Source organism: Prunus persica, chromosome G1 (genome assembly GCF_000346465.2).
Source record: "Prunus persica cultivar Lovell chromosome G1, Prunus_persica_NCBIv2, whole genome shotgun sequence".
NCBI classification, from domain to species: Eukaryota; Viridiplantae; Streptophyta; class Magnoliopsida; order Rosales; family Rosaceae; genus Prunus; species Prunus persica.
Genome location: NC_034009.1, coordinates 9,254,403 through 9,275,120, shown reverse-complemented (window position 1 = coordinate 9,275,120; position 20,718 = coordinate 9,254,403). Strand labels below are relative to the sequence as shown.

Genomic DNA, 20,718 nt, shown 5'->3' with positions numbered 1-20,718 from the left:
CAATGAAAAATGACATTAACTTACAGACTAGATGTATCAGGTTCAAACCCCATGACCTCTTAATTGTGTATCTGTGAGAAACATCTCTCCCCTCTAGTTTAGACCATCACTTGTACTTAAATAAATATATAAAAAAGACAAAAGCACATATTATTAATCAGAGGAAAAAAAAAAATCTCATATCATACATTAACATCTATGGACTACTTATTATGGAGCTTTTTTTTTTCCCTAAATCCTAGTTTATTTATGAGAGATTTACTATTTTACCCAATATAGGGGCCCAAATTATAAAAATATCTCATATGAAATGGACTTTAGAAACACACCCAAAACTAATTTACAACATAACAAAAAAGTTTTTAACTTCTTATAAATTACAAAACTGCCATCAATTTCTTAAAATAAGCCAACCCCCAAAATCTCATAAAAATACCTAAAACAGTCAATAAGGCATCAAAGTAATGTAATAATCATTATTAAATTCAATAAGGCCAGCTGTTATTTTTTAGGTTTCTTTTTTTAGTTTGTTTATAGAAATTCAATTGTGTAGAGTTTATTTATAATATTAATGCTAAAAATGAGTACATAACTAAATATCTCTTTATTTATTTGTCAGTGTTTATTGCTATACTCACAAAACAAATAGAAGAGAAATGTGTAGGGTCCAAAAGTGCACACGTCCTAAAGTTTTTTTGTAAATCATTGAAAAGCAAAAATGGGAGAGCTGTAAGGCTATAATGGTAATTGGACAAGCAGTGGTTCTTCCTCTACCCGCCTCACATTCGTTTCAACATGGATCATACAATACAGTTTAATCCGTTAAACACAGAGAGAAATGCACCTTCTCTCTTCTCCCCCTCCTCCCTCAAACCCCAACTTCACTGTCTTCTCCTGCACCTCCCAAAACCCTAACAACCACTCCAAGTTTGCCTTCAAAATCCCCACTTTGCCCCTCCACTCTTCCCCTTATTCCCTCTCAGCCCCTCCACGCTGCTCCATCCGGGACTCCTCCGTACCAGTCCTCGACCAGACCCCACTCCCCTCTTCCGACTCCTCCAACGACGCCGTTTCGAAAGAACAGAGCCAAAGCAATGCCGTGCTGCCCGAGGCAGAGTCGTCAAAAAGAGTGCTCGTGGTTCGCCGGCCGGCCATGGAAGTCTCCGGCGACGGCGACGGAGACGGTGGCGAGGAGGCACCGACGGCCCTCGATGCAGGGCTTTCCGAGTTGGCGAAGAAGATGCCGATATTCGAGCCGGAACAGAAGGCTGAATCGGGTGTGAAAGAGAAGCCATTGTCGGTGAACTTGGACTTGGCGTTGTATAGAGCTAAGATCTTGACCAGAAACTATCGATACGCTGAAGCAGAGAAATTACTTGAAAAGGTATATAATCTTCCAATATCAATTATCAATTGTGTTTGCGGTTCTGCATGTCTGAATTTTTTGAAGTGTTTAAAAATTAAAATTAGTAGTATTCTGTTTCACTGAGAGTGGTTTTGTTTGCAACAACAGTGTATATATTATTGGCCTGAAGATGGAAGAGCGTACGTGGCGCTGGGGAAGGCCTTAAGCAAACAATCGAAGACGGCCGAAGCTCGAGCTGTGTATGAGAAAGGCTGCCAAGCTACTCAAGGAGAAAATCCATACATTTGGCAGGTTTGGTTTTCTCTGTTTTTCAAATTGAACTTTGTGCAACTGGTTAACTGTTATGAAAAATTGAAATTTCAAAGTGTGGGGCAGGCCTTTTTAATATGAGTACTAATTATTTTAAGATTTGGTATTGGAAAATGGAAATATCTTCTTCCATTGATGCCCAAAATGGTGAATCATTAGTTCTGGTTGATGCTTTTTAACCATGAACAAATCAGGCTTTCTGTTGTTTGTTATAGAAGTCCGAAAGAAAGTACCTTGTTGGGAAGTCATATGTGGGAATAGTTCTTGTTAGGACTGATTGATTGATTGATTGATTGATTGATTGATTTCATTGAGGTGGTCGTTTACAGTGCTGGGCTGTTTTGGAAAATAAGATGGGAAATACAAGGAGAGCAAGGGAATTATTTGATGCGGCCACGGTTGCTGATAAGAGGCACATTGCTGCCTGGCATGGGTGGGGAGTTCTAGAGCTAAAGCAGGGAAATATAAAAAAGGCAAGGCATCTGCTTGCTAAAGGTCTAAAATTTTGTGGAGGGAATGAGTACGTGTACCAGACACTTGCATTGCTGGAAGCTAAAGCCAATCGCTATGAGCAGGCTCGATATTTGTTCAGGCAGGCCACCAAGTGCAATCCCAAAAGCTGTGCCAGTTGGCTTGTAAGTCATCTTTCTCCTGCATGTAGGCCTCTCTGTTACAAGTTAACTTTCCATGTCTTTCTGGCTGTCGAAATGTCTTTTTCCTGGTAGTAATTTGTCCAATTCTTATGATTCAGGCATGGGCTCAATTGGAGATGCAACAGGAGAACAATCGTGCTGCCAGGCAACTCTTTGAGGTGATTGTTTATTTTACTGTGATCATGCATGACTATCAGTTTCCATTTCCTTGTAGATTAGGACTTTGCTGCAGCTCTTTTCTTAGAATGTTTCAGTTACTAAATTGGATATGTTTAGTTTATTTTGTTTTATTTTCTGTATTTACAGCGTTGATTGTGATGTTTTCCACCTCTATTTGTAGAAAGCGATACAGGCAAGCCCCAAGAATAGGTTTGCATGGCATGTTTGGGGAATGTTTGAAGCTAATGTAGGTGACGTTGACAAAGCAAGAAAGCTTTTAAAGATAGGTCATGCGCTCAATCCGAGGGATCCAGTTCTGCTTCAGTCCCTTGCTTTATTAGAATATAAAAACTCAACTGCAAATCTTGCTCGACAGTTGTTCAGGAGAGCATCTGAGTTGGATCCCAGGCATCAACCAGTATGGACGGTAAGATTCACTTATCCGTACAGAGATCCGAGTTGGATCATAAATCATAAACCCGATGCCATTTATTTGTTTGAGATGACGACCTGATAAATTATGTGTGTGGATGATGCTTGTATGCTGCTAATTGGTTGAAGTGAAGTATGAATGCTCTTCAACAGTACTAAAAGCAGAATTGGAATTAGTCAGACTTTGCGATGATAGAGAATACGAAAACATTTATTGGGCGTTTTTTGTTGCCTACATAAAGTGCTGGACTGTACAGACCATTGCCGTTCCTTGTTGCATAGCATTGATACTCTTCTTATCCAAGTTATTTCATACCACATCATCATTTCTTACACAAGAAAAGAAAAGTAATTTCCATCCTTTATGCATTGGCCACTTTCTGAAATAACCAGACAGATTTATCTTCGGGAATTACAGGACTTGTTTGTGTATACGTGCATCATTGTGAATTCAACAGAAAACTAATTCTCTAAATGTGAAATCTTCGGGTGTTTATAGGCTTGGGGATGGATGGAATGGAAAGAAGGAAACATAGAGACAGCAAGGAAATTATACCAAAAAGCATTGTCCATCAACTCAACCAGTGAAACTGCTGCTCGTTGCCTGCAGGTAATGACCGTTGTTAGGTGTCCGGTATCTTATATTTGAAAATGTTCAGTTATGTTATACTTGAAACAGCAACTTCCTTAAGGTCTTCTCTATCATATTTCTTATAAAAAAAAAGATTAGCGACGGCACATAACAAGCCATATTTTTAAGGAAGAAACTTAGATCAACGCCATAGCAAACATTATCCACATGTATGATTATTAAGGCTTCATGCCAATGACCATCTGTTTCTGTGGTAGGCTTGGGGAGTTCTAGAACAGAGAAATGGTAACCTATCAGCTGCCAGGAGATTGTTTAGGTCCTCCCTTAATATAAATTCTCAGAGTTATGTCACATGGATGACATGGGCATCATTAGAGGAAAATCAAGGAAACTCTGCACGTGCGGAGGAAATTCGTGACCTCTATTTCCAGCAGGTTAGTAATTAGCATAGTCACTGCATTTTATATGTGAGAAAGCTATCTGTTTGGGATATTTGTCTTGGAAGGCTTCAAGCCCTCAACTTTTAACACTCGTTTGTTTCTCGCAACAGCGCATTGAAATTGTGGATGATGCTTCATGGATTATGGGATTCTTAGACATTATAGACCCCGCGCTTGACCGTATAAAGAGTCTCTTGAAGTTGGACCAGAATTCACAACAAATACAACAGGATTCTCTGAGAACAATAACAGGAGCAAATGAAAATAATATCGATGAAGAGTCGGCTGGCCCTTCCTCTAAAAGAAATGACATGGAAAGTGAGAGTGGTTTTGATGTGGATGCTTTTGTTACAGAAAAATTATCTCTAGACCCATCCAAGCTAGAAGTTCAGATGGAAACCTCACGGCCTTTTGTACTAAACAGAACAAGAGCGAAAGTATCATAGTGATTTGCCAAATAGAGAAGAACCTGTTACATAGTACAGAAAACATTAGAGCATTTTAATCGTATATATGACAGGGCCTCTTGTGGGTTTTGTGGTTTGTATCATGAAATTTGAGGCTGAGGGCTCGCCTTGTATATTTCATACCTCGGAGTAAGGTAACTTGATATGCAAGTAAAATTTGTAATTTACTGGACAACACAGAAAAACCATTTGCATTGGGCATCAGCCTTCAATGATTAAAGAAAATATTTTGGAATGTTAAACTCTTTTCCTATTTTAGTTAATCTCGTTTGTGTTTCATTTGTTAGTAGCTCACAGACATGATTTGTTCATCTATGCAAAGGCAAAATAAATTCCTATGCTTACCATTTGTGCATCCACGGATACCTCTTACTGGCCTCTCCAAAAGGAACGGGGAGATGTCAAAATTCAAATAAGCCAGTCTTTTATGTAAATTTTTAATTATCTATAGGAATGAAAGGGCCGTTTGACAAGTGACGTGGAGCATATGTGGCCGTTAGGCTTTCACACATGCGCTAACTTGCTATGATACTATGAAGGAAGTTGATGTTCCACCCTAAAACCAATTAGTAATGAGGGGAGTAGTCCAACTCCTTATAACCTTGCTAGGTTTCTCAACTTTCTAATATGAGACTTTTTACCTTCACATTCTCACAATCCAAACTATAAATCAAAACCAGAATAAAAACACTATAACCTTTTTGAAATAATCCATGTAGGCTTTTCAATTTTCGTAGGATATATAGATTCTAATTTATATATCCTACGAAAGTCACGAACTTTTGTCTTTTCTCTAGATGTTGGTTCCGTCTCAAGTCTTGCAGCCACCTACCTCATCAACAGACTGCCTAGTCGTGTTCTGGATTCAAAATCACCATATAAGGTCATGCAAAACAAAAAAATTAACCTGTCCCATCTGAGAATTTTTGGATGTACCTGTTATGCTCATATTCAATCCCATCACCAAGACAAGCTAGATCCCAAGGCAGTTAAGTGTGTTTTCATGGGTTACTCCTCCACTCAAAAAGGTTACAAATGTTACAATTCATGTTCCAGGAAGCTATTTGTCTCAAGAGATGTAAGATTTGATGAGATCAAACCGTATTTCAACAAACCATCAGATCAAAATCGTTAGGGGGAGCACTTACTGATTTCTTTCCATTACCAAATCCAGCCGAAACAAGTGATTGTGTTCATTCAGTACCTCACAACAGTGACTCTCATGCAACCAATATTGACAACATGATTATTGGAGATGAAACTGAAGCCTCTGAAGCACAAGTTGTTCCTCATGACAATGACACATCATCTATTGAAGAGAGTGAAGCTGAACCTACTGTGATCCCAGCTCAACCTCGGAGGAATCCAACTCGAGATAGACATCCACCATCAAGGCTAAAAGACTATGTAACATTCAATGTAAGGTACCCAATTCACAAGTTTGTAAATTACTCCAAAGTCTTTCACTCCCATGCAACTTTTCTCAGTAAATTGTCAAATGAAAGTGAACCAAGGAATTTTCAAGAAGCCAATCTTCAAGATGTTTGGAGGCTAGCAATGGAAGAAGAACTCAAGGCTTTGGATGAAAATAAAACCTGGAGTGTAGTCCAGCTTCCAAAGGGAAAGAAAGTGGTAGGCAGTAGGTGGATCTACAAAACCAAGTTTAATTCTGATGGTTCAATTGAAAGACACAAGGCAAGGTTGATGGCTCGCAGTTTTACTCAAACGTTTGGAGTTGATTATAAGTAGACATTTGCTCCCGTGGCTAAGATGAGTACAGTGAGGGTTTTGTTATCTGTTGCGTTTAATCATGAGTGGCCGTTGTACCAAATGGATGTAAAAAATACTTTTTTGCATGGAGACCTTGAAGAGGAAGGAAGTTTACATGCAATTACCTCCTGGTCATCCACAAGCATAGAATTCAAGTATGGTTTGCAAGCTTCACAAATCCATTTATGGATTGAAACAATCTCCACGTGTCTGGTATGTCAAGCTGAGCTCCGTACTTGAAAAGTTTGGTTTCAAGAGAAGTCATGATGATTCATCCTTGTTTGTTCGAACTGGATCAGTTGGCAAATTAGTTGTTCTAATCTATGTTGATGATATCATCATCACAGGTGATAATATTGATGAGATTAGCACTCTTAAGCATTTTCTTCATCATAAATTTGCCATTAAAGACTTAGGAGTGTTAAAATACTTCCTTGGGATTGAAATGGCTACTTCTTCCAAGGGATTGTTTTTAAGTCAACGGAAGTATGTGATTGACTTGCTTCAAGAAGTGAAGATGATAGATTGCAAACCGGCTCGTACCCCTCTTGATAGCAAATTGAAGTTGGACTTGGAAGGAGAGCCTCTCAGCAATATAAGTTACTACCAAAGACTGGTGGGTAAGCTTATATATCTCACCATTACTAGACTGGATATAACTTACGCCGTCAGTCTTGTAAGCCAATTCATGCATGCACCCATTGAGGCTCATTTAAATGTTGTTAAAAGGATTCTAAGATACCTCAAGGGCTCCATTAGTCAAGGAATTATCATGAAAAACAATGGTCATACTCAAATCATGGCATACACCGATGCTGACTGGGCAGGGAATGCTATTAATAGAAAATCCACTACTGGCTACTACACGTTTGTTGGAGGAAACATCGTGACATGGAAGAGCAAAAAGCAAAATGTAATTGCTCACTCAAGTGCCGAAGCTGAGTATAGAGCCATGGCTTCCACTGCATGTGAACTCAATTGGCTCAAGGGCCTTATCTCAGACTTGGGTTTTTTGAGCAACAAACCTATGTCTTTTTTTTGTGACAATCAGGTAGCTATGCATATTGCCTCCAATCTCGTGTTCCATGAACGCACAAAACACATTGAAGTTGACTGTCACTACGTTCGTGAACAAGTTCAGTCCAAGGTAATTCAAACCACATTCACTCGGAGCCATGATCAACTTGCTGATGTTTTCACCAAGTCTCTTTCTTCCACTCAGTTTCAACGCTTGCTCTCCAGGCTTGGATCAATTAATCCCCTTGATCCAACTTGAGTGGGAGTATTAGAAGTATTGGTGGCTGGTAGCTGTGATTAGCTTGGTGGCTGCTAGCTGTGATTGATTTACACGTCCTTAATTTAGGGGATTTTAGGGGATTTGATCTTGTTGCTTGTAATTAGAGTTTTCCTATAATTAGGGGTTAAAGTTAAGGTTGTGGTGTGTTGGCCAACAGCTCTTAGACTGGCCAATGGTTCTTAACCTAGCCAGTGGATATTAGCCTTCCCTAACTTATACATATATACCTGTGTAATCTTGTAAACAACACATAATGAGAAAATATATTCTCCCCATTATTTTCCATATATATATTAGGGGTTTGCAAAGCCAGAGACATAAGCATCTCACAAGGCAAAATTTCAGAGACTGGGATCCCAAAGTACAGCGTACAGATTGCGAACGCGTGTGCTTTTGACTGTGCTGCTTCAGACATCCACGTCCACTGTGGTCAGTTTGCTTGCCTCTACAGAAGTTATGAACCCAGCTGAGTTCAGGAGGCCCTCTTTTGATGATTGCTTGGTGAACAACGGACAGCCTTTGAAGCCCCATCAGCTCATCAGCTTCACTTACTCGAACACCTTCATGTACCCCTCGCTTTCAAGTCCGCAAAGTTTATTTGCTAATTATATTTTAGCCCTCGCAACTATCACATTCTACTTAGGGTGATCATTTTGAGACTTAGCCACCAATAGTTTATGTTATTCTTCTCTCTCTCTCTCTCTCTCTCTCTCTCTCTCTCTCTCTCTCTCTCTCTCTCTCTCTCTCTCTCTCTCTCTCTCTCTCTCTCTCTCTCGCTGGCTTTGGCAGCCAGAGCTCAAGTACAGATAAGTAGAAAACAGAATGAATGATTGGAGATACTCTTTTATTCTTTGCCTATAAATGGGGTATTGAATTTTGTACAAAGAAAAAGGGGTTTTGAAAATGGCCTTCTTCATGCTAGTTGTGATGGAGCAACAAAGAGGGAACCAAATTGTTATTTTTGTAATCATTCTGTAAATAGTATTATGCAGTTCAGAACATTTGGGGGTCGTTTGGTACGGTGGATTGTCATGGACTGGACTAAATTTTGGAACTGTCTTGGATTGGCTTGGCCTGGCATAAGTTGGATAATACGTATACTACGTTTGGTGTATATTTAATTGGACTGGGACTAAATTTTTTAATAATATTTTTTTTTTTGAAAAGTAAGTTTTTAATTTTTTAATTTTTTTATAAAACTTTTCTTCTTCTTCCTCACGACAGAAAATGAAACTCCCCCTCCTCTGTTCAGTTTCTTTCTCCTCCCCTGCCTGCAACTCCCCCCTCTCTTTCATCTTATTCTTCTCCATTGTCTCTCTTCTCCTCTTCCTATGTCTAATTTTCTCTTTATTTATTAGTTCTATTTTTGAAAGCATTTATGTTTCTTTTCTATTTTGCAATTTGTTTTTTGACTTTGCAAAGAGAAGTAGAGAAACGGAGTTGAGGAAGAGGGGCACATCGATGATGCAGTGGGTTTGTGTGCGGTGTTTTTTCTTTGAATTTCGATTGGGTTATGACTGATTGGGAACGATGATGTAGTGGCCTTGACAAATCTGGCGAATATTGGGTTGTGGCTGAAGGAGAGAGAAAGCATCTGTGGTGGGTGGGTCTATTGGCTCTTGGTGGTTGCGACAAGTTCGGCGGGTCTGCTGGCTCTTGGTTGCTTGGGCGGTCGGTGGTTGTGGCTGGTTGCTTGCGCTTGGGTGCGGAGTGTGATAAGGAAACGAACGCCAGCGAAGGCTAGTCCTCCCTTTCCACACGGGTCTCACTAAGAACACCTAAGGAGGTGTTTTTGGTGGGGCCAGTATTAACAGTCCCACTTAAAACTAGAACCAAATGAAAACAAACAAAGGATAAAAATTTGTCCAATGTAAGATCCCACATCAACCAACGGAGAGGGGGTGATGTGCCTTATATGTGCACACCCGCATCCATCTAGCACGAGGCCTTTTGGGAGCTCACTGACTTCGGAGTCGTAGGAACTCCGAAGTTAAGCGAGTTGGAGACTAGAGCAATCCCAGGATGGGTGACCCACTGGGAAGTTGCTCGTGAGTTCCCAGAAACAAAACCATGAGGGCCAGAGAGGGGGGGCCCAAAGTGGACAATATCGTGCTACGGCGGAGCCGATCCCGGGATGTGACAATTTGGTATCAGAGCCACTTTGCCGTGTGGTGCGAGTGTGCCGACGAGGATGTCGGGCCTTTAAGGGGGGTGGATTGTAAGATCCCACATCAACCAACGGAGAGGGGGTGATGTGCCTTATATGTGCACACCCGCATCCATCTAGCACGAGGCCTTTTGGGAGCTCACTGGCTTCGGAGTCGTAGGAACTCCGAAGTTAAGCGAGTTGGAGGCTAGAGCAATTCCAGGATGGGTGACCCACTGGGAAGTTGCTCGTGAGTTCCCAGAAACAAAACCGTGAGGGCCAGAGAGGGGGGGCCCAAAGCGGATAATATCGTGCTACGACGGAACCGATCCCGGGATGTGACATCCAATTCAATCTAAGCTAAGAAGGTGAAACAAACGAGCCCTTGGTGTCTCTGTTTAAATGCTTCCCCTGTGCAGTTCAGAACATTTGGTGTCTGTGTTTAAATGCTTCCCCTGTGCTTACTTTATGTTTGTCTTCAACTTTATAATTTACAAGCTTACATGCTTACATGAGCTGTGTTGTCATGTTGCCCATATCTGATTGGTATTGGCATATTTAAGGGCACATGGTACTTGAAAGCCACATTATTTTCCTTCACATACAGAAACCAAAATAAGAATTGACAGATTCCTTGAATAAATAAAATTAGGTATTTACCAGGTGGAGAGATGGGATCATGCCCCAAAAAAATTCTGCAATAGTTTCCATTCTGTCTTCTTGTATCTATCAAGGTGAAAAACAAACATTTGAAGAGGCATGACATCAATACACAGCCTACTAAAACAAAATTCCTAGCCAGAAAACAAAACAATATAGAAAAAGAGGTGACCGAGGCATAGTTTACATGATTGGCCTCATCTTCCTCTTGGATTCACTATTTGTGAAAAAACTGCACTCGTGTTTAAGTCTTCTACATTAGCCTCACTTGCAGTGCTCTCTTCCTCAATGGTCAATGTGGAATTGTGAATTGCATAAGCATCATTTGCTTTATCTTGAGCAACAACTGTTTCTCCATCAGGGTTTTCATGCAGTTGAAGTGCAAACTCGAGGTTCCAAAGCACGTCACCCATTGAAGGACGTTCAAGTCCATGATCAGCTAAGCACTTCTCAGCTGTCTCTGAAAACTTTTTCAGACACTCGGGATTTATATGGGGTCCTGCCTTAAGATGTGGATCAATAATTTCGCTGAGAATTCCCTTTTTTCGACAATGTATAGCCCAATCTGCTAGACTAACTTGTTCCTTTGGCAATGTAGCATTAAGCGCTGGCCTTGCACACAGGACTTCAAACAGAACCACCCCAAAAGAGTACACATCAGATTTTTCTGTCAATTGTTGCCGGCGGAAATATTCAGGGTCCAAGTACCCAAAGCTCCCCTTCACCACTGTACTAACATGGGTTTGATTTTGATTAATATTAGGACCTGTTTTTGATAGCCCGAAATCAGACACTTTAGCTACCCAATTCTCGTCCAATAGAATGTTTGTGGTTTTCACATCTCTATGGATGATGGTGTACCTGGCACCAGTATGAAGATAATGTAATCCTCTAGCAGCTCCAATGCAAATTTCCAACCTTTGCTTCCATGACAAGGGAGGTTGGTGACTCTTGTATAGGTGTTCCCTTAGAGTCCCATTAGCCATGTAATCATAAACAAGAACCATCTCGCCGTCTTCTTCGCAAAAACCAATCAAAGAGACTAAATGCTTGTGTCTAAGCTTTGAAAGCATCTCAATTTCAGTTTGGAATTCATTAACTCCTTGCTCCGAAGATGGATTCGATCTTTTTATAGCCACTTGGGTCCCTCCATCAATAATGCCTTTGTAAACCTTCCCAAACCCTCCAACCCCAATAACTTGAGATTCATCAAAGTTCTTGGTTCCATGTTTTATCTCAGATAATGAAAAATGCCTACATAGACCAGCTGCCAGACTTGAAAGGTGGCTGCTACCAGTGTTGCTCTTGCCAGAAATAGTTGATGTGTGAGAGTTACCATAAAGGGGCAACCAAGCACCCATCCCAGACTCCATTCCATTCTTTCTCTTCTTCTTTATGTACACAACAAAGCATACTGCTGCAACTACAGCCGCACCGCCAGCAGCCCCACCAGCTATTCCAATTACTTCACCCTTGCTCTTGGATTCCGGCGGAGGAGAAAAATTACTAGCTGCAGCAGCCTCGGCTTCTTGAAGCATCTTCGAAGGCTCAGGATTTGGGCCTGCCAAGTTCCCACGTGTGTCATTGAGCTTAAAGATCTCCAAACCATTAAGAATTGAGTCATAATACTCAGGCTTCTCTGACACAGATGGATGCAATGCCACCCATATTTCCTCATCACCATCTCTATCATTAACAACAGTTGCATAATCTTTATAAACTGGCACTCCTATGGACCCTGCCCAAGCAATCGCATCCGCAGATTGCTGTGCTGTTTGGTTGTTGAGGAAAATATCAAACACCCTCTGATTAATCTTGGTGAGTTGAAGCTCACAAAAATGGAACCTAACAACATATGTAAAATTGGCATCAACAGGGAAAACCCATGTGAGATTGTAATTCTGATTGATTTTGGGGTCCGGTCCCATTGATCTAGCCGTGCTGTACACATTCAGAGGTGCAATATAGCCTGGCACTTCGGGAGGATATTTAATGCTAACATTTTTACCAGCCTCAGATGTGACCCCAAATGCTGCACCAAACAAGTATGGCGAATCATCGTACCATGTCCTTGTAAGCCCTGAATCATTGGTTGTAGGAATAAACTGTCCACCAACATTGAGCCTGAACATGGTCTGAAGGGAAGAGCTCTGGACCTCGACAGTTTGGTCCTGGAACCCGATCAAGTTTGCAGGCTTGAACATATCAGCAGGCATTGAGATGACCTCAATCCCATTGACAAAAGCATAGGATTTATCATGCGGTGAAGAGGGTATGAATGTGATGTTGAGATTGCCAGACTGGGGAGGAATGAGTGAGAATTCTCTCATGATATAGGCCTGTGTGAGTGCTTGGGCTGTAATGGAGGCACTGAAATTGTGGAGGAGAGTAAACCCATTTGCAACCACGTCGAAATATGAGTTGGAAGGGTCGAGGCTGTTATAGGAAGTTGGATAAAAATGGAGCCTGACCAAAAGGCGTTGCTTGGGTGAAACAGAGAACTTGTACGACGATGCAGAGTTGAAAATTCTTGCAGACATGTATGGAACTTGAGAAGGCAGAGAAGGGTCTTGGTATTGGGCCGTTGCCGTGTTTGATTTATAGGAGGACGTAAGAAACTGGGAATCTGAGGCCCATTTGCGGCCATCGGAATCGGTGCCTCCACTTGAAGAGCCACAAGAAATGACGTAAGAATCAGTGTCTTTGCTATGAACATGAACGGTGTTTAATGAGAAAGATAACAAGATCAGAGAAAATAAGATATGGGTTTTGGAGATCATTGCTGAAAAGAGAAACCCTTTTGATGGAGAATTCAAGAGCTGAAAGGTTAAGGAAGAACAAGATCAATATGTATGTATGGTACCGGGGAAAACAGAGTACAGGAGAACAAGAACAATGAGAGATTGTTTTCCTGCACTTTCCTGATGTTCAATTACAATAACTGTATTAAATCCAAATGGGTTCTTCTGGTTTTCATGAAAAGTAAAGATTACAAATTTTCCTGGATTACAAATTTACCTGGAAATTTCAGGATGATATGCAAGAATTACAAATCAAGATGTGTTTTTGCTTTCATTTTTCTCTGCTGTTTTTTTTTTTTTTTTTTTGGGTCCAGGGTCTAGGGAACGTTAGGATAGGAGGTAGTTACTGGTTAGAGAGAGAAACGGTAAATGGTGTTTGGCATTGACTGCCTTGGCGTTTCTTTAGGTTTGATTTTGAGTGGTGATACATTCACCGAGTGGATTGATGAATGAATCCGAATTCTACTTCGGTTTTGTTTGTAATATGTATGCTTGCACTGCATGGGTCAATTGAAATCCCAATCACAAGGCATAATATCCACGACACTTTTCTTTTTTTAAATTTTAGAAATTATGAAATTGCATTTATAGTTCAACCAAAAAAGTCACTAGTTATAAATGACCAATACAAACTAGCTACAAATGGTCATTATAATAAAGGAGCGATCTAACATTAAAATTAAGACAATTTAAGGCTCCTTCACTAACGATCATGCATAATCATATCCATGACACACTAAATTCGTCTTTTTGATAATTTTATAAGAAACTAAGTATAATCCCTCTCTACACAAAAGAAAAAACATGTATAATCCTATTTATTTATTTATTTAAATTCAGATCATATTCAAAATCGGATCATTTGGAGACCTGTTGGATTTGGCGCCATTGTCTAAGTATCTACACATATACAATATTTATAAATAAATAACTTATAAGACAAATTATATATTATACTAATTCATATTTATAATCCCTATTTGATTTGTTAAGGCACTTTATATCACTTTAATTACATAGAACTTAGGTCAGATCTTGATAAAATTGTGTAAGGTAATAGCTCATCTTGGCATTATAATTATATATAAATTATAACAAAATATGATTACATAAGGTTCACCACTATAATAGTGCAAGAATAATGTTTTAACAATGTATAAAAATTATTACTGTAAATCATTTTTTCTTACATAGGGGTGTAAATGAGTGGAGTCAAACCGAATATCAAGGTTCACAAGCTTGACATTGCTGTGCTGTGAAAATAATCGCTGTCAGATTTGCTGTGAGAGAAATCAGCTGTGAGAAAAAGCAGTTTGGCGTTTGGTAAAATTTTTGTTAAAGTATTGTTGGTATTGATTTTACGCATAATCAAAAAATGATTGCCGCATAATCATTAAACCCAGCGCCTCTTCGAAACTAATTCATGCATAATCAAAAAATGAAAGCAGCTAATTAGCTGCTTTCCCTTATAGCTTTCTCTCACAGCAATTTATAACAATAAGTGATTTTCTCACAGTTTACCAAACAAGTTGGGCTTCTCAAAATTTTTTAAAAATCACTTATTACCCCAAATAAGCAATGTCAAACGGGCATTAGTTCGAATGATTTTTTTTGAACTATGAAATTTGGAAATACACCTTTTTTTTTGTCACACACACACACATAGAATGTTGCATAGAGTATTAGAAACATCATAAAAGGGCTTTCTCATAAGAATGGAAAAACACGAACTAATTAAGGAAAAACACAATTACAAGTACTCAAACTTTTTAATTGTCTTTTAAAGGGTTCCAATATTGTTATTAAGATAGAAACAAAGGATATTGAAGTTCTTTGTCACCAAAAAAAATAAATTATGGTGCAAATGAAATAGATTTTACTATTATAGTCGACTATTGTATGCTTGTTCTTTACATGTAATGTGGCCGATAAATTGCATTTTAAAAAAAAGTATCACACTTATATACTTTGAAACCCTGGAAATTTGGAATCAAAATAGTTGAAGTTAAGTATATGAATCAAAAGGGGATCCATTTCCAGAAAATCCCCCAACATCAAGGTCTAGAGCAAATTTGGCATAAAACTCCTGGCTGCAGCGTCAGCGTTAAGAAGCATCTTTGAGGGCATAATATTTGGACCTGCAAGGTTCCCATGGGTGTCATTGACCTTAAAGATCTCTAGTCCATTAAGAATTGCATCATAATACTGAGGATGCTGCTCCCGGTTTGGATGCAAGGCGACCCAAAGTATCTCATCTCCCTCTTTATCATTAATATGAGTTGCATAATCCTTATAAATTGGCTTCCCTATGGACCCTGCCCACTGAATCACATCTGCAGTCTCCTCTGCTGTTTGGTTGTTGATAAAAATTTCAAACGATCTCTCATTGGCCTTGGTGCTTTGGAGCTCACAGAAATGGAACCTAACCAGATATGTAAAATTTGCATCAACCTGGAAAACCCAAGTGAGGTTATATTTCTCATTGACTTTCGGATCGGGCCCCATGGATCTTGCTGTCCTGTACACACTGAGAGGTGCAACAAATTCTGGCACATCAGAAGTGTGTTGAACTGTGACATTATTTTCAGCCTCAATTGCAACACCAAGAAAGATCCCATTGAAAAATGAGGCCCCGAAAGCTGAGTTTAACAAGTAGGGTGAGTCATCTAGCCAAGTCCTGGCCAGCCCTGAGTCGTTTATTGGTGGAATGTAGCCTCCGCCGACATTGACCCTGTGCATGATCTGGAGCGAAGAGCCTTGGACGTCGATTGATTGGCCATTGAACCCGATCAAGTCAGCGGGCTTGAACGTGTCCTCCATGGGGATTATCTCGATGGAATTGACGAAAGCGAAGAAATTTTCGTGTTTCGAAGAAGGTGTGAATGTGATGGTAAGAGAGCCGGATGGTACAGGGACAAGCGAGTACTCTCTTATGATGTAGGCCTGCGTGAGAGCCAGGGCTGTGATGAAAGGACTGAAATGGCGGAGCAGGGTGAGGCCATTCGCCGTTACGTCGAAAACTGCTTTGGTGTTTTCCAAAGACCCGTAAACAGATGGGTAAAACTGGAATCTCAAGAGAAGGCGCTTACTGGATGAAACAGAGAACTTGTATGATGTTGCAGAGTTGATGATTCTTGTTGTCATGTATGGGATTTTGGAAGGCAGAGCTGGGTCTTGGTAGTCCGTTGTTGCACTCTTCGTGTTGTCGGAGGAGGTGAGAAACTTTGAATCCGAGGTCCATTTGCGGCCATAAAAATCAGTTTCGCCATCCGGGGGAGAGCCACAAGAGATGAATTGGGACTCGGAGGCTGAGGCTGGGGCTGGGGCTGGGGCTGGGGCTGGGGCTGGGGCTGGGGCTTCGCAGAGAACATGAATGGCGTTTAATGAGAAAGAGGAAACCAAAATCAGAGAAAACAAGATGTGGGTTTTGGAGATCATAGCTGAATGGAGTAACCCTTTAGAGATGGAGAGATTTGAACAACTGAGACGTCAGGGGAGGACAAGGCCAATTGTTGTCACAGGGGAAAAACAGAGTACAGGAAAACTGGGAAACATTCCTGTACAAGAATTCAATTGCAATGGCTCTATCAAATCAAACTTTGTTTTGGTTTAAATTGAAGAAAAGATTACAAATTTACCTGAGAATTGTAGGAAGTGGTGCAAGAATTAGAATTCCAACTGTGTTTTGCTTTCATTTCTCTGTAATTTTGTTTTGTTTTTTTCTTTGAAATTTTGTGTCCTTTTCCGGTCCAGGGTGGAGGGTCGTTAGGACAGGAGGTCGTTATGTGGTTGGAGAGCAACGGTAAGCGAGAGGCGCTTAATTCTCTTTGGCATTGACCGAGTCGAGGAATGATCCCAAATTATCTTTTGGGTTGTTTGTAGATGTTTTCCGTTGCAACTTGCATGGCTCTATACAATTACATCTATTCCTTTTACCTTTAGTACTTTCTATAGTAAATTGAGCTTAGACCCATAAAATTTATTTTAAATCATCTACAACTCTTTCTTTTAGTTTTTTATGTAAAATACCTAATATTTTCAAATAATATCCGATGATTAGGATTCAACTAAGCAAGTTACCTAATTTAACTTAAAATCTGATTTATTGTATTTTTCGAATTCCAAAACTACCCATATTTAGAAGTTAATGTGTTATGAGAGGTGTAACTAATGATACCCGTTGAATTTGAAAATATCTCCAAATAGTTGTAATGGATGTAGGAACTAATTTAAAACTTATTTGAAATTAAATATTAAATTTTACATTAAAGTATTAGTAATCTATTTTACGACTAGTAATCTATTTTTGTATTAATGGTGTTTTCCTTCTATGAATTACGACTAGTAATCTATTTAAAGTATTAATAATTTAAATTCAATATTAAATTTAGGAATTAATGTTGTTTTCTTTTTATGAATTATACGACCAGTATTCTTTTTTATTATAGTTTTATGAATAATAGTGTACATTCTAATTATGTTGAAAAATAATTTGATAATCTATTTCTTGTTTTGTTTTTAAAACATTTTTTTTGATGAACCTATTTTTTTTTTTTATTACTTGTTTTATAAAAAATAATTTGATCATCTTTTTATTTATGAAAACAAATTTTTTTTAAATGAGCCTATTTTTTCTCTCAAAATAATGTACCTATTTTTTTTCTCTAATAATGTACCTATTTTTTTCTAAATAATGTACCTATTTTTCTCTCTAATAATGTACCTATTTTTTTTCTAAATAATGTACCTATTTTTTCTCTCAAAAGAATGTACCTGGTTTTTCTCTCAAAATAATGTACCTATTTTTTCCCCTAAACAATTTACTTGGTATAATGAAACTATTTTTTTTCTCTAAATAATGTACCTTTTTTGTTTCCCTCTAATAATGTATACCTAGTAAAACAATTTACCTAGTATAATGAACTTATTTTTTTCTTCTAAGTAATGTACTTATTTTTAATTTATAAAGGTACCTAATTTCTATAAATTATTATGTACCTATTTTTAATTTATGAAAAATGTACAGAAATTTCAATTACAAAGTAATTGACCTATTTTTGTTAATTTTTTTTGGTAAATAATATACCTATATTTTTATACGTATATATAAAATATTTATATTTTTCATATGTACATTATTGGATATGTAATTTACATATTTTTTATTTATTTGCAATTTTAAGGGGCCATATGTTAGAGGGAATGGCAACCAAAAGAAATGGGGTGATTGATATGCTATTAATAGGGAGTTTTAATTACAATTATGACAGTTAATGAAATGCTTGGAATAAATTATAAATAAAATATGAAGTCTGATGGCAATGATGTAAAAACATAGGAATATTACGACCTCTTATATCTTACTGGTCATTTAAGTTTGAAATTGGGTTTTACACATAGATTTATAGAATGATGAGTATATGTCTAGGAAATAGAAATTGTAGGGACCTATATTAGACAAGCCCTACTTTCTATTACCTTATATATATATATATATATATATATTATCAGTTCCCTTCTATTGAGGGATCCCTTAAATAATTTTATTTGAGGGACGCCCTTTAGAGTACCCTATAATTTTTTTTCCAATGATCCAAACCATCTATTTTTTAGGTCTTCATTCATAGATCAGCCTTACAAAAAATTAAATAAATCGGAAACCGTTTCGACATCCAATTGTGTCCTACAAAATCAAAGAACATGGTGCTTCAAGAAAATACTAAAATTTCAATAACTCAATTGAATAGTCAAATGATATCATATTCAAGTGATTTTTTGTAGAGATGATCTTTGAATGAGTATCTACAAAATAGACGGTTTGGATTAGTGAAATACAATCCGGAGTGTGCCCTACAAGGGGTGTCCCTCAAATACTTATTTGAGAGATCCCTCAATGGAAGCTCTCTGTATATATAAAAGCTTATTTTAATATAACATATTATACAAAAATTCATATATAGAGTCTATTTGAAGAGAAACTCCCAAAATTAGCAAACACTAAATCAAAACGGAGCCTCCATCAATATTAAATTTTAACACATTAATTAATAATATTACGCGAGAGTGTGACGTTTCCATCCTCTCTTTTTTTCTTTTTTCTTTTTTTATGTTTTAATAATAAACAATATTTCTTTGATGCATGTTTATTTACCTGAAGAAAGATAAAAAGGAACACTACTTTGCCAGTGAGCTTCTGAATAATACGTGAAAAATACGTCTTACATACAGCTTCTAATAAGTATATAAAAATTTGGGAATTGGAACAATATTAAAGATTTAAGAACCCCAACCCTATTTAAAAGGAAAAGCAGTTATCAACATTTCAATGTGAGCTGGAGGACGACGATGAACAACCATGGATTCCTTCATATAGCTTCGGAACCATTCATCACAAAGCTTCGTGATAATTATCATGACTCTATAACATACACGTGTCTAGTGGATAATTATCAGATAACGCTAAACCCTAAAGAACAGAGGAAAATTCTGTGGTGCCTCAGCTGTATCGGTACAGCCAGTTATCCAAGGGTCAGTATTGCATCTTAAAAATAAAGGGCTGAGATTGAATGACCTGAAGACTTGTTGAGCCCTTTGTTATTAAATATCACGTGACATACACGTGACTGAGAAAACAAGTGAAAAGCTTCAACGTGCGGAAGCCCTGGCGTGCATTGGACCTGCTTATCTCTGCGATCGATCTCTCTCTCTTGGAAATCCAATCCTCATCTATGTCCCCAAATCAGAATCTGGGCGTCTCACTTCTGCCGACGCTGAGATGCAACTGTCATCGGACATCGCGTGCACTGGGAGCTGCTTCATCTTTGCAATATATCTCTCTTTCTCTCTCTCTCAAATCCAATCCTCATCTTTGTCCCCAAGTTGGAATCTGATGCATCTCCTCTCTGCCGACACTGCGATGCAAGAACCATCGGAGAGGAGACAGAGTGGGGTGATTCAGTCGAGTTCGACGGGGGTGGTGTGAAAGGCCTTTTTTTGGGTAGAAATTCAACGACTTAGTATTGAATCTGGAGTGAGGATGTCTGTGTTGCAGAGCCTTTGATGGGAGAAAAAATTCAACGCCTTGGACTGAATCTTGGTGATTTTTTTTTCCCTCTTTTAATAATTTTTAATATTTTAATATTTTAATATTTTCTCTTAATTTCATCACAGCATCAGACCCACTGTGATCCTTTCTCCATCAAACCCATGTAATTTTCGTTTGATGGAGGATTTGTTTTCTTCCATGTATGAGGTTATGGATTTGTGCTTCAAAATAAGGTATGAAATTTTGAACAATCAGGTTGTTGATTTTCTTTAAAGTCTTGGATTCTTGAATTCCTACTCTTTTTTTTTTTTTCAATTTGAGATTTGTTTTATTACTCAAGAACTCTGGTCATGATGAATCCAATTGGAGTTTTCGGGCTTGTTAGTGGAGAACTGAGGTTGGCATCAAAAGAGAAAGATGAGTTCTTTAACTAAGAAACCTCATAACTGGTTTTGGTTTTGGCTATATTATTTCTTATGTGCAATTGCATATAGTTTTTGTGCAATTGCATACAGTTTATGCAATTTTTGACCCCCTGTATGCAATTAGCGACAGTGTGATGTTTAAAGAAACGTTTGACT

The 20,718-nt window shown here is 38.4% G+C and overlaps 3 protein-coding genes across 3 annotated transcripts; 1 reads left to right on the top strand and 2 right to left on the bottom strand.

The window, feature by feature from the left end:
* Positions 781-4,660, top strand: LOC18793493 (protein high chlorophyll fluorescent 107). Its single transcript, XM_007222270.2, has 8 exons — positions 781-1,384; positions 1,514-1,657; positions 2,005-2,310; positions 2,427-2,486; positions 2,669-2,914; positions 3,419-3,529; positions 3,769-3,945; positions 4,062-4,660. Exons 1-8 carry the CDS (start codon positions 839-841, stop codon positions 4,395-4,397), a joined length of 1,926 nt encoding a protein of 641 aa, XP_007222332.2. The 5' UTR covers positions 781-838; the 3' UTR covers positions 4,398-4,660.
* LOC18791437 (receptor-like protein kinase ANXUR1) lies at positions 10,457-13,071 on the bottom strand. The gene has a single exon (XM_007227089.2). It carries the CDS (start codon positions 13,069-13,071, stop codon positions 10,489-10,491), a length of 2,583 nt encoding a protein of 860 aa, XP_007227151.1. The 3' UTR covers positions 10,457-10,488.
* Positions 15,023-16,530, bottom strand: LOC18793804 (receptor-like protein kinase ANXUR2). The gene has a single exon (XM_020567738.1). The coding sequence runs from the start codon at positions 16,528-16,530 to the stop codon at positions 15,154-15,156; it is 1,377 nt and encodes a 458-aa protein (XP_020423327.1). The 3' UTR covers positions 15,023-15,153.

Coding starts and splice junctions, on each gene's coding strand:
- LOC18793493 (XM_007222270.2), top strand. CDS start 839: ATGCACCTTCTCTCTTCTCCCCCTCCTCCCTCAAACCCCAACTTCACT. Junction 2,311..2,426: donor AAAGCTGTGCCAGTTGGCTT/GTAAGTCATCTT, acceptor CTTATGATTCAG/GCATGGGCTCAATTGGAGAT. Junction 3,946..4,061: donor GTGACCTCTATTTCCAGCAG/GTTAGTAATTAG, acceptor TTCTCGCAACAG/CGCATTGAAATTGTGGATGA.
- LOC18791437 (XM_007227089.2), bottom strand. CDS start 13,071: ATGATCTCCAAAACCCATATCTTATTTTCTCTGATCTTGTTATCTTTC.
- LOC18793804 (XM_020567738.1), bottom strand. CDS start 16,530: ATGATCTCCAAAACCCACATCTTGTTTTCTCTGATTTTGGTTTCCTCT.